Source organism: Myotis brandtii, unplaced genomic scaffold (assembly GCF_000412655.1).
Source record: "Myotis brandtii unplaced genomic scaffold, ASM41265v1 scaffold34, whole genome shotgun sequence".
NCBI lineage: Eukaryota > Metazoa > Chordata > Mammalia > Chiroptera > Vespertilionidae > Myotis > Myotis brandtii.
The window spans coordinates 3,634,509-3,647,975 of NW_005363098.1; the positions used below are offsets into that span (position 1 = coordinate 3,634,509).

General features: G+C 35.7%; 1 protein-coding gene across 6 annotated transcripts in view; it reads right to left on the minus strand.

Annotated features, from left to right (window-relative positions):
* Positions 1 to 245: 245 nt before the first annotated feature.
* FBXW7 (F-box and WD repeat domain containing 7, E3 ubiquitin protein ligase) overlaps positions 246 to 13,467 on the minus strand; it is a 107,556-nt gene continuing 94,334 nt past the window's right edge. For all 6 annotated transcript variants that reach the window (XM_014543884.1, XM_014543883.1, XM_014543882.1 and 3 more), the window contains 7 exons: positions 11,924 to 12,047; positions 9,613 to 9,749; positions 8,565 to 8,678; positions 7,160 to 7,341; positions 5,051 to 5,276; positions 3,269 to 3,479; positions 246 to 2,186 (listed from right to left, as the gene is read on the minus strand). In XM_014543884.1, coding sequence (XP_014399370.1) covers positions 1,918 to 2,186; positions 3,269 to 3,479; positions 5,051 to 5,276; positions 7,160 to 7,341; positions 8,565 to 8,678; positions 9,613 to 9,749; positions 11,924 to 12,047 — 1,263 coding nt within the window. In that variant the 3' untranslated portion in view covers positions 246 to 1,917. The remainder of the gene's footprint in view (positions 2,187 to 3,268; positions 3,480 to 5,050; positions 5,277 to 7,159; positions 7,342 to 8,564; positions 8,679 to 9,612; positions 9,750 to 11,923; positions 12,048 to 13,467) is intronic.

Sequence of the window (13,467 nt, forward strand, 5' to 3'; positions counted from 1 at the left end):
TATATACCCCAAGGTAATACAGAGACGAACCCAATGGAGCATCCTTTGGAGTGTAAGGAGAGGAAGAAAACCTGCACTCACAGCACATCACTCTTACTTTAGTATCACATGGGCCGGAAAGCATTGATTTCTAAGTCACACTAGGGAACGCAAAGAAACCAACACTTTGCTCTTTTAATTATTAGAGATAAACCCTAAGTATTTATAATGAAGTATTATGACCCCAGGGGAAAAAACAGGCATACTAACATGAAAAAACACATTTTATTGCACTTAAGTTATAAGAAAATAAAATTTCTAAGTGAATCAAACCATAGACACAATCCCTTTAAAGGTTGTTTTCCTCCATCATGTCAGGTTGTTACATAACTAAAATTAACCAACTTGAATCTGATTGTTTTAAATCAGACTATAAATAAAACAAACAAAAAATAAACAGGAGGAGGAAAAAAAAGATCGCCTAGGATACAGTGTTAAACCACTTTCACAGTTCAGCTTGAGTTGTGGCTCTTGGAGAATGAGGCAAACCATTTGACTTTTTCATTCATCTCGTTCGTTTGCATGTGACGCCTTTACTACAAAAACGGAATCGTTTCTGCTTTGTCAGTTCCTCAGAGCAATAAAACTGTAACAGTTGTTTCCCCAAATACTGTAAAACACTAAGACTGACCAGCAACTTTATTTTACTTTTGTGTTTTATATATTTTTAAAATATCTTGTCAGTTTTATTATGTACGTTCATCCATTCACCACAGCCCTCAAAAAGAAAAGTTTCTCCACAGAACAGGCAGCAACAGCTCTGTTCCAAGGAATGTGTTTTAATTTTTGCCCAGATAAAAGAAAATAAGCTTTGCACACACTCTCAATTCTTTACTTGCAGGCAAACTTCACTCTTTATTATCTGAAACTCTCCCATTCTCAGCCTCTTAGAGGCACAGATGGTTCAAGTTTCAGTGGCAAAAAAGTCTTTTTTTTTTTTCTGTAACCAAACTAGAGCAAATTTGGAATTCAGTCTGGGACTAAAACGTCACAGCAGAAAAAAAATAAAAAAAAATAATTTGCTTTTTTCTTTCTTTCATTTAGCAGCATAAATAAGTTTGGCCACTGGGAGTACAGTACAGGGGTGGGACAACAATCCCATATTTGAAGACCTACTTCTAGCACCAGCATCAAGAATTAAATCCATCTCTCAGGACTCACAGAACCCAGGACAACTTGCCACCTTTGAGCAACATATGCACTGAAGAGTGTATGTGGAAGCGACAGTGAATAGATTAACAGAGGCTAATACTGTGATTGATTGACATTGGCAATGGTTGGCAAAAAAAAAAAAAAAAAAAAAAAAAAAAGCTTTTCATGATAACTGTACAAAAACAATTCACAGTAATATATATTTTTAGCTTTTCCACTCCAGAAAAATGACTTTTGTTGCAGATGCTCTCTGATTAGAAAGTCAACCATACTTATTCTGATGTTATTGCAGCTCCTTTCTAAGAGCTCCTTTCTAAGGTCTCAGTGGTAAGAGAACAGACGCGCAGAATCTGTGATGATGTTTCGGCATTAACACTGCCCGGTGACCACTGGAGAAGAAAATAAAGAAAATAATTGCACCTGGTTTGATTTAGAAAGTCTCATTTTGCAAAGCTGCCCTCAGTCAAAAGTGAAGCCTTTGTATGTGATGAGACAGCGGACGCCTCTCTTGTCAGTTACGGTTTGTCATCTCTTCCTCTTTTCCTTCTTAGTCTGTAGGTCTTTTCATTCTGTTGCCCCAAGCCAACATCCTGCACCACTGAGAACAGGGATTTTTTTTCTTTTTCTTTTCTTTTTTTTTTCCTTTTTCTTTTTTTTCTTTTTGCAGGGGGGAAGGGCAGGGGGTATATCGTCTACACATTTGGACAAATTCATCTTTTCTGCTTTTCACTTCATGTCCACATCAAAGTCCAGCACCAGCAGCTTGGTTTCTTCAGTTCCATTCCGACTCCCAACAGCACACACCAGCTTTGTGTTCGAGGCTCTGATCCGCCACACAACTCCCCCACTCCCCCCACTCTCCAATGTGACTAGGTTTCGAATAAATTCACCCGTTTTCAAGTCCCACAGTTTTACAGTCCCATCATCTGAGCTGGTAATTACAAAGTTCTTGTTGAACTGTAAACAGGTCACAGCACTCTGATGCTTGTTGGGACCTAGGCAAAACCAAAGGGATTTGATTACTGGTTAGAACTCATGGCTACGAGTTAGTTACCTTGTACTTTTGTAGGCTTCTACATTAGAACATACAGTACACGGAATATTTAAAACGCTGCAAATTTAGAAACTGTGCTCTGAGTATTTTAGGATCAGCAGGGATATAAGAAAATCTGGTAGGTGTTTATAACTGAAACGTTAACGTTCAAGAGTTCTGTCTTCCAAGAAGCTTGGTTAGCTACCAGCACACATTTGTTTTCTGGCTGCAGAAATGAGAACTCTTCTTAGTGATGGCAGAGATAGCCCAGCTTCATGGATTCTGTGATGGATACGAGCCTAAGAGATCTACTGCCCTACTGCTCTGAACTGGCCAGTCAAGGGCAAAGGCTGAATGCACACTATTCCAAAACTCTGACAAAGAGACAAAACCAATGAGTAAAAAGCTGCAATATGGCCGGCCCACCAGATGGCCTCACTGAAAAAAACAAACAAACAAAACAACACTTTCTAAGGGCTGTGACCAATACAAAGAAGTTAATCATGATGTAAGATTACACTGTTGTGCCTCATTTAATAATGGTGGCTTTCATTTTTCTTTCTCTAGTTGAGTGGGCACTATCATTCCTTCCCGTTCTGGTTAAGCAGATGGTTAAGGGTGTAAGTTGAGACCAAAGCAATTTTCTATCAGATTAGAGAGCTCCCCACCCCCAGCAAGACAGTTCTTTAATTTTAGATTGGACTACAAGTTCAAAATGAAATGATCACTCAAATAATAAAACGAACATGTTGCTTCTGTGATACAGCCAAGGTTGGATAGAGTTGACTGTACATGCAGGAGGTGGTTAAATAATTTTATATCAATACCACAATTTACATCTTATATTAAACACACAATTTAACACACTTTCTCAAGGTAGCCTAGTTTTGTCAAGAGTAGAAATGCTCATAAGCTTATCCAAAATAAGCATTTTCATTTTGTATGAGGTTAACTCTTTTTGTGACACAAAAGCTCCATAGTTCTCTTTTGACTAACAATCTAATTTTTAACAAACACAACTAAAAGGGGGTAGCCAATACTTACCCTGCAATGTTTGTAAACACTGTCCCGTTTTGATATCCCAGATTTTAACTGTAGAGTCTGCATTCCCAGAGACAAGAATGTTGTCTTTGAGCTCCATTCCACTCGTTAACGACTGGTGTCCTGTTAACGTGTGGATGCAATTCCCTGTCTCCACATCCCACACTCGGATTGATGTGTCAAGAGATCCACTCACCACATGGATGCCATCAAACTACAACAGACACAGTGTATTAGACCAGACGTGTGGATATTCTTGATATTATTTATTGACCTTAATCTTAATGGGGAGGGGATGAGGCCAAGGAGAACAAGTAATGCCAAGGACAAATGAGGTACTAGGATAAACTGTATGTAATCAAGCAACTCTACAGTGCACGTTCTCAGAAGCTCTCATCCGAAAGATGCAGAAACAATTAAAAAGAAAACGCAACACCTAAAATGAACACATTACTTCCAGATCATCTGGCTACATACAGTAGCCACATACTATGGATAATTTAACAAGGACTACCATTCAAGTTTTATTTCCCTATAGGAAGTTAAAGTACTGATATAGCTTGTGATAAAGGGTGTGCCTATCAACATCTATGGCATGAAAAGGGCTACAGATAACTTTCATGATGTTTGAAAGATACCATAGTTCCACTAAAAATTGTATGTAAAATAAAAATTTCATTTACAATAACCTAAATGCTACTTAGAAAATGTGCCAATAGATAGTTAAATCTGGGATTAGAAGAGATGGCACTTTTATAATAAAAGCAAGCTACACAGCACTTTTTCTGCTTCCCAGTTATACCCAAAGTCACTAAGTTATTTATTAATTCCCAGATCTATAATAATGTTGCTACCTCTTTTCTAAATCTAATGGTTTATTTAAATAAGACTATTATATTCATTAAGGTTCTGAGTATATCACAAAACATAAAAACAGTTGCAGACAATTCTCCCTCCTCCAAATTAATAACCTTTTCTAAGCTAACAAACATCTTTATTATCTGTTGATATCTCGTGGCATGGTTAGTATTCCATCAATTAAGAAACAAATACCCCAAAAACAGGTCTGTCAGCACTGGGACTATGTACTAATTTGCTGATCACTAATGGACAATAACTGTTAAATGAACTATATAAGTAATTGGAATTTTTTTTTGAATGAAATGCTGTCTTTCAGAAAATAAAATAAGACCCATTTTCTAAACTTGCTATTAATTTATTTATCTAAAAATATGGCAATCTATCCAAGGACATCAGGTTCAAATGTACACAAAAAAACTAGTCAAATTTATTTCTTTATGACTGAGAATCAGCCCCGCGAAAGTAGAGTTGTATGCAGGAAGGCTCCACTTTTCCTCTGAATGGGGATGGAATCACAATTACATGGTCCATCAACCTTCAGCTATCAAGGAAAAGGGGCAGCTTTTGGCCAAATTAATCCTCTGCTAAGGAGTTTATTAAAATCTGGGTTATTCTCCTATGAGACTATCTACCCATTAATTAATATAGCAAAAAGCTTAGGGCTCCAAAATCCCAGGTTCCAAGACAAATATTTATATTTTAGAGGGGAAATGGATCATAGAAAAACTAAAACAAATCACATAAATAATTTCAAGATTTATGTTTTTTTCGTGCTAATTTTAAAGTATATGTAAACAACAGGTAATCTGATTAGTCTTTTTTGGACTGCATTTGATCAACAATTTGACAGTGGTTATCTGAGTAAAACTATCTTGTGATTCACCAGTAGAGCATCTAAGGGGTAGGGGAGATATGATCTCTTACCTGTAATGAATAGACTCTATTAGTATGCCCCTGCAACGTGTGTAGACAGGTCTCAGTCTCTGGATCCCACACCTTCACCATAAAATCATATGCTCCACTAACAACCCTCCTGCCATCATATTGAACACAGCGAACTGCTGCTACGTGACCCATCAATACATGTAAACACTGGCCTGTCTCAATATCCCAAACCCTAAGAGTGGCATCTCGAGAACCGCTAACAACTCTGTAGGAAGGAAAACAGAAAAAAAAAGTATTACAATGTTTAATAATATGAAAAAGCATTATATATAAAGTCAGCGATTATTAAACCTTTTCTTTCTTTTGTTAAGTAGGAACATCTATTTAAAAAAAAGAAACTCCTATGTAAAAGCCCTGATATATAAACATATGAAAGTTGAGTTACTCTGATTGGGATGGGAAGTTGAGGAGCCTAGACTTGGCCTGTTTGGTTTCGCACCTGTGAGAGATCGAGAAGCTCCTTGGAATTCTGTGGAACAGTCTGAAAACTACTGTACTGTATTTTAAAAGATATGTGCTTTACAACCTACATACTGGTAAAATGAGCCAGTTTTAGACATGTTCTCAAAGGCTGCATATGCTTATAAGTATTCAACAGCTATATAAGGCATTATGATATACAGATTTTAGAAAACACATATGTTGAGGCAACATAAATTCCTTCAAAATTTGGCCCAACATTATTGAAGTTACACTCTTCTGAAGACCAGAGTGATACAAATACTGCAACCATCTCTGGATTACAAAGGAGAGCTGAAAACACAAGGCATCTTTATGTCATTCCTGAGAGATAATGAAAGGCCATAGTTTCCACATTTGGAAGAGTAGAAAGTGGAATCATTGAGAGATTTAAGTCAGAACTAATGGAAACTGAAAGGCAAGGTCTCTTCATACCAATTCCCCAAATTTTAATAGTAGAGTACACTGTTCAAAGTAGACTCAAATTACAATAGAAAAGATACTTTTTCTTCACATATTACCAATCTAGTGTGAAATGTGCTTAATGCCATGGTTCTTTTTTAAAAAAATATATTTTATTGATTTTTTACAGAGAGGAAGGGAGAGGGATAGAGAGTTAGAAACATCGATGAGAGAGAAACATCGATCAGCTGCCTCCTGCACACTCCCTACCGGGGATGTGCCCGCAACCAAGGTACATGACCTTGACAGAATCGAAACCGGGACCCTTCAGTCTGCAGGCCGACGCTCTATCCACTAAGCCAAACCGGTTAGGGCTGCTATGGTTCTTAATAAAGAAGATGCTTTGGGCAGAGTTAAAGGTAAAGACTGGAATAGAGTCACTAGAAGGACCTTTCATAAACACCTGTTCTGACAAATGGAGTAGAAATCACATTTGTTTAATGGGGGTACCATGAAGATATGCCAATAGAAGACAGAAAGGACTTTAAATAGGAGGGCTTTGTAGGAGGAGATAAACCAACAGCAAAGGCACTGAGGGAAAAAAAGGAAGCAGTCTGATTTGCTGAAACCATTTTGAAAACTGGATTGAGGATTATGTCCTTAATTTGGTAGACAACAGAGGACCAGGTCTGAAAGCTGTGTCAATAGTTCAGGTGATAGGTAATGAGAGAATTAATTAAAAACCGCAGGCCTCAGCTTTTGCCTACATATAGGGAATATGATGGTGTGGGGGTAGGATGGGTACATAATTAAAAAGACTTGGAGTCTTGAAGCTTGAATAGCTGAATCTGTCCCACTAGCAGAAATATAAGAGGAAAAAGAAAAAAGAAAAAATGATTTTTTAAAGATGATGAGTCATCAAAGATGAGTCATCAATAGAGATGTTATTCAAGATTAGAGAGTAGAAAGTTTCAAGGAGGAAGCCAACAACACTAATAAATGAAGAAGGAAATGTAAAGATAACCCTCCAATTGTAAGCCAATACACTACTGCTTTCTTAGTACAGAAACATCCAAAATCTAATCATTGAAGTCTAATTTAAGAGCACATTATCGCTACCTCTTTATTAAACAGTTTAAGTATTACATAACTTGAACTCTACACAAAAGGCTCCAAATTCACAAGTGATAGAAGAGAATTCCCAACCACAATGGACTTTTCCCTCACCTTTTTTCATGGAGATGCATACAACGGACAGTGGAAGTATGCCCGTATAAGGTGTGTATACATTCTCCAGTCTCAGCATTCCACACTTTGAGAGTCCGATCTGTGGATCCACTAATGATGATATTGTCTCTCATCTGTGATGACCACACTCCACCCGTGTGTCCCACTAATGTCCTCAGACACTGGAAAAACACTTAAGATGATTACTTTCAGGTAGAAAGAAAAATGATTTAAGTAACATTTCAGTAGCTCATTAAAATTTGGAGTAAAGTTATATTATCTTAATTGGATTATTTGGCATATCAGAAAGTTTTTCACATCAATCTAACATGACCCCATTGCTATTTATTGCTTTGTTTACTCAGTAGCACTACATATTATACACGTACACACAACTGAGGAACAAGTATATAGAAAGTAAACAGTATTCATTAGAGCATGAAAGCTCCAGCCTGGCCTCTTTGATGAAATAATACTAAAATTGCAACTTGGTTTTGTTCATGGGGGTGGATTCAATGAAAGAATGCCGATGGTGTTGGGTGTGGCTACATACCACATTCCATCTCAATCTGCCACAAGGCAGTAGTTAGGAGCCAGGTAAGGTACTTCTAGACAAGTAAAGACAGACATTAAAGCCCTGAAGTCAATCCAAAACTAACATTAAACTATGGAAATATGAAGCTACTTTAAAAAAATTTAACAACTAACTTGGAATATTTAGAAGACTCTTGCCCAAGAAATAACATGTGATAAGACATTTTAGAAGACAGATTTTTGTCCTCACGCTTTCTTCCATTATTTTTAGGTGGTCAGTTCATGAAAATATTCTCCATTGGACAGATAAATATAAGTACTCACTGGAGAACCATTAAAATACAATATTGTTTAAGTGAAATTGATTGCTTGGACTGCTTTTTTTCTTCAAACTCCTATTTAATACCTAGTCTGCTTACCTTCCACCTCACAGGGTTTAAGATAAGTCTAAATTAACATGATTTATGTAACTGCTAAACTGTAAGTAGGTTAGCAACAAAGCAGTTGACACAAGGAAAAACAAATATCCCTTAATCATAGTTTTGAAAACGATTAAAAAGAAAAAAGATATAATTTAGATAGTTAAAAAGATGGGAAAAAATAAGACAAGAAAACGATAAAGCACATCCATAAAATCTTAATAGGTATATCACAGAGACAAACTATTTAAATAAAGAAGACACTAACAACGTTCCTACCATGAGAAACATCATCTTCACACCAGGGGAGAAGCTAAATTAGAAGGTCTGATATTTGCTATCAAAATAAGCTAGAGACAAAAATGAGTTCTTGTTTTCCTTTCACCGGCTGATCTTTGCAAAGATATACACAAAACAATGACTTTGTGAAGTGCAGAGAGAAGTAAACTTACTTTGCCTGTGACTGCTGACCAAACTTTTAAAGTGTTGTCATCAGAACCACTAACTATTCGGTTACCACAAAACTGTAAGCATGTAATCACATGATCATCATGTCCTTTCAGCACCTACGAGGTAGATGTACAAGTTAGAAATGTTACCAAATTATGTCTTTTAAAATACTGGGGAAAAGAAAAAATGAAGCCATAAATAGGAACAGTAATCTGTAGTCTATTTCTAGAATTAAAGTTTACATGAAATATGAAGCATCATCATCCCTCATTGATGAATCAAGTATTAAACATTTTATTGTTTCCATATCCTATTATTTATACTTGAGACATCCACTGTTATAATTTTACTAGGTCAAGATCTCATAAAAATGGTTCAAACACAAATGTATTTTATAGTCATCTATTTTATCTGTTCAAACCAAAAGGATATGCATCTAAGTTTTACAATTTGACACACAAAAACAAAAGCACCTATTAATTAGGAAGACAAGAACAATAATCATCAACTTTTTAACTTAAAACAAAAAAAGCCCGTCATAATGTATGCATAGGAATAGAACAGTATCTCCCCAAATTGTTTTTTTCCAGTTATAAAACTATATCTAAGAATTTTAAGCATTTTTGCTATTCTTTATATACTTGAAATGTTTTAAGATAAAAAGTCAGAATAGTTAAATTTAAAAAATAAAACACACAAAGCCATCAAACCAAAACATGGGCACTCCTCAAAAATCATATTCAGACTTTATGGTCAGAGAGGGAGCAAATTCTTAGGTAGAATGTATATGACACAAAATTCAACAGGATATTCAGAAAATTTTTCATTTACATAAGAACCAAATACCAATCAACTCATCTTTTATTCAAGACAATGAGTTGTCAGACTAGAGAGATTCACAATAGAAGGATATTGTCAGTTATGCTTACAGTTATTTTAAAATATATTGTTTTCTTTGTTTCTGGAAATAGATGTCAAGTTATAAAACACAGTAGGTATTAACACTGATTAATGGATTCTGTTACACTGTGCACGAACGAGTTCAGTTACCTTAGGAGATTTGAGTTCTCCTCGCCTCCAGTTAGTATCAATTCTATGCTGCCTGATGTACGCGCTTTTCCATGGACTGTGTATGAAACCTGGTTTTATTACTTTTCTTCTCTTGATGTGCAATGGTTCATCAATACCTAGTTTTAAAGAGTTAAAGAGTATCATTGCCTTCACCAATAATAAGTATTACACATTTTATAATGTACCTCATTCTCTCCTATGCTGAGAACCACCGAAATGCAGGCACTGTCTAATTTCTAATACTGTTTTACAAAACAAAATAATGTAAAGTTTATCTTTTGTATGGTGCACTTTTATATTACCAATTTCATTTCTTTCTCAAAATGATTCTATGAAATGTTGGTGAGGAAGTGCAGAAATTGGAACCTTTATGCAATGCTTGTGGGAATATAAAATGGTGTGGCTGCTATGGAAAATAGTATGGTGGTTCCTCAAAAACACTAAACATAGAATGACCATATGATCCAGCAATTCCCCTTCTGGATATACACCCAAAAGAAGTGGAAACAGGGATTTGAACAGATATTTGTACAACCATGTTCATAACAGCATTATTCCTAATAGCCAAAAAGGAGAAGCAACCCAAGTGTACACTGATGGATAAATGAATGAAGAAAATGTGCTGTGTACACACACACACACACACACACACACACACACACACAATGGGGTATTATTCAATCTTAAAAAAATTCTAACATGCTACCACATGGATGAACTTGAAGATATTATGCTAAGTGAAATAAGCCAGTCACAAAAAGACAAATGCCATATGGCTGTATTTATACAAGGTACCTAGTGAAATCAAATTAACAGAGACAGCAAGTAGAATGGTCGCTGCCAGGGCTGCAGGGAGGAGGAACAGGGAGTTATTGTTATACTAGAGGCCCGATGCACGAAATTCGTGCAAGAGGAGGCCTTCCTTCCCCTGGCTGCTGGCACTGGCTTCCCTCCGGCTGCTGGCAGGCACCCGGGACCCGGCCTCGCCTCGCAGCCTCAGCTTCATCTGGAAGGTTGTCTGGAAGGACGTCTGGTCTAATTAGCATATTATACTTTTATTATTATAGATGGGTATGGAGTTTCAGCTGGGGAAGATAGAAAAGTTCTGAAGATGGATGTTGGTAATGGTTGTTCAACGTGAATGCACTTAATGCCATTGAATTGTACACTTAAAAATGGTTAAAATTTTATGCAAATGTTAACAATTTTTTAAATTATTTATTGAGTTGAGAGAGAAAAACACCGATTTGTTGTTCCACTTATTTATACATTCATCAGTTGCTTCTTGTATGTTCCCTGACCAGAGATGGAACCCAAAACCTTAGTGTATTGGGACGATGCTCTAACCAATTAAGCTACCCGACCAGGGTGTAATTTTTTTTTTTTTTGGTCATTAAAATAATGATTCTATGAGAGAAGGAAAGGGAGAGATGATTAATCCCACTTTATGTATATAGACACCTGAGAAGAGATGAGTCCAAGGCACCGACAGGGCAAAGGTAGGACTGAAAACCAAGGACCCTGGATCTTCACCTCCAAGCTTCCCTAACCATCAGTGCTCCCCATTCCACTATAACCTCCAAGAAGGGGAGAAGAGCTTATGGAGTATCTGTCTCATGCTCTAAGATTCTTTCTCAAAAATGTTGCTTGTCAGAGGTAAATATTTTTACATATTTGTCAAAAATATTATTTTTCTAGAAGACTGCTGGAAAAAAAGGTTCTTTCTTTAATTAATATGGATGATACCTACTTCTCTACTAAGAAAGAAGTTCCTTTTTAACAGGTTTCAATATTATAAGCTCCATGGTGGGAGGAAAATGGGAGTTTATTACTATATCCCCAGCATTTAAGAATGCCCAATTCATAAGAGGTGCCCAAAAAATATTTGTGGAGGAACAAAGAGAATATGGAATATTTGAGTATTTAATTGCTAATATATCTTTGGATTTCCTTTAAGTCATCTCCATCTTGACTTCTTCATTGTTTATTAATTCTCCCAGAGATTGAGACGCATATCAGATACACTTGCTATGAGTTAAAGTGTTCTTTAAAGGGATTAGCTGCAAGATTTGGCTCACTTGAACGTGTGGAATAACCTGTGGATTTTATGTAAGTTAGGTGCATGCAGATGAGTACTCATTTCTGATTCTCTGATAGGCTGCCAAAAGTTCTCTTTTTCCATTTACCCACCACGTTATTCTACTTGCACATAAAACTTGTGTTTTTCTATTTGTTTTCAGAATCACTTTGTTTTTTCAGAGTTCGAACATTTTCCCTATGGGAACCTTACCCTCTTCTTTGCATTTCTCTCTCCAGAGAAGGTTGTCTTCAGCCAAAATTCTCCAGTAGCGACATGTCTGAGCCGCTTGTAGCAGGTCTTTGGGTTCCAGGAATGAAAGCACATAAAGTGCCAGCTATGGACAGAAAAAGCATAGTATATCCATATTTTTACATATATAAAAATAATATGTATTCTCTATGGGAAAAGCACTTATCGATAAATGTAATACAACTCTACATTCTAATTTCTAAAGTTATGAAAGGCAGTATTTTCTAATATTATATCTTAAATATATACAAGATTTAAAAAACCCACTCAATTGGCTCTTATGAACTTCACTCCATTAACTCCTCATCTCTTCAAGGAATAATTATTAAACCTCCAGCCTCTGCTCTTGCCTTTGCTGATTCTCGCAACTCAAGAATTTTTATCTACCACCTACCTACCTATTTTACTTTTATTAATTATTTAAATTTTGTCTTCTCTCTCTACCCAGTACAATGTAAATTCATCCAAGACAGGATACAAGGTAAGAAATAAAATTTCTTTATATTCTGCATGGTATGATTTTAGATCACTTCTGATAGATACAGTTAATAGTTTTTTATCACATCAAAGTGTTTATTAGCACAATGATGAACTTTTCACACATTTCCACCCTTTACTATAAGTGACAAAAGGGGACAATTACCAAACTTCTCCATAGACATACAAAAGTAATTGGGTGCTAATTACTTGACATTGCTTAAGGGGATTTTCTTGATGGGCCAGCTCTTTCTTGATTTAAAAATTTTATTTCCAATACTTGCAAATCATCAATTTTTTTTTCCATTGTGTAAAGTCATTTAAAATAAATAAAGGAAATGGAAAAAGAAAAACAGGGGGCGGGAGGGGGGGGATAAAAGCTTCTGAGTATGCTTATTCAATTAGCCACACAAATCACACAGAAACTAAATTATGATAGTAGGACAAAAATGATCTAAACAGAGCAATAAAAAAATAAATAAACGGAGCAATAAAATTTAGTTTTCATATAAATTAAATTACAAGGATTAAAACAAATTATCATTTAAAGGGCCAAAGGCCACATAATGGAGTAAAAGTACAATTTGAATTATTTTTAAATGCTAGATAAAAATTACATGATAAAATTAAGCTTTCCCAATGACTTTGTATGTATGGAGTTCATCATTAATCACAAACTTATTGAGTGCATTCTACATAAAAAGTACTTCAACTAGTCAGTATTCAATTTACTACTAATATTGACAAATGACAGTAGAAAACTTTGTGGAATAATTATTTTTGGTCTGTCAGAAAAGATATTCCAGTACCATAAATAGAAACGGAATCATTTAAAATAAGGCATAACTATATTCAACAGAGTATGTACATCTCAACAGTGTAGTTTTTTAATGAATACTTCATAAGCCACTTAATTTTGAAATTATCAATCAAAGCCTAGGCAACTTTGCTTAGAGTCAGCATAACAGTAATGTGATACCACATTATTAATTTTCCATGTATTACTGATATTAAGACAGAAATTATTA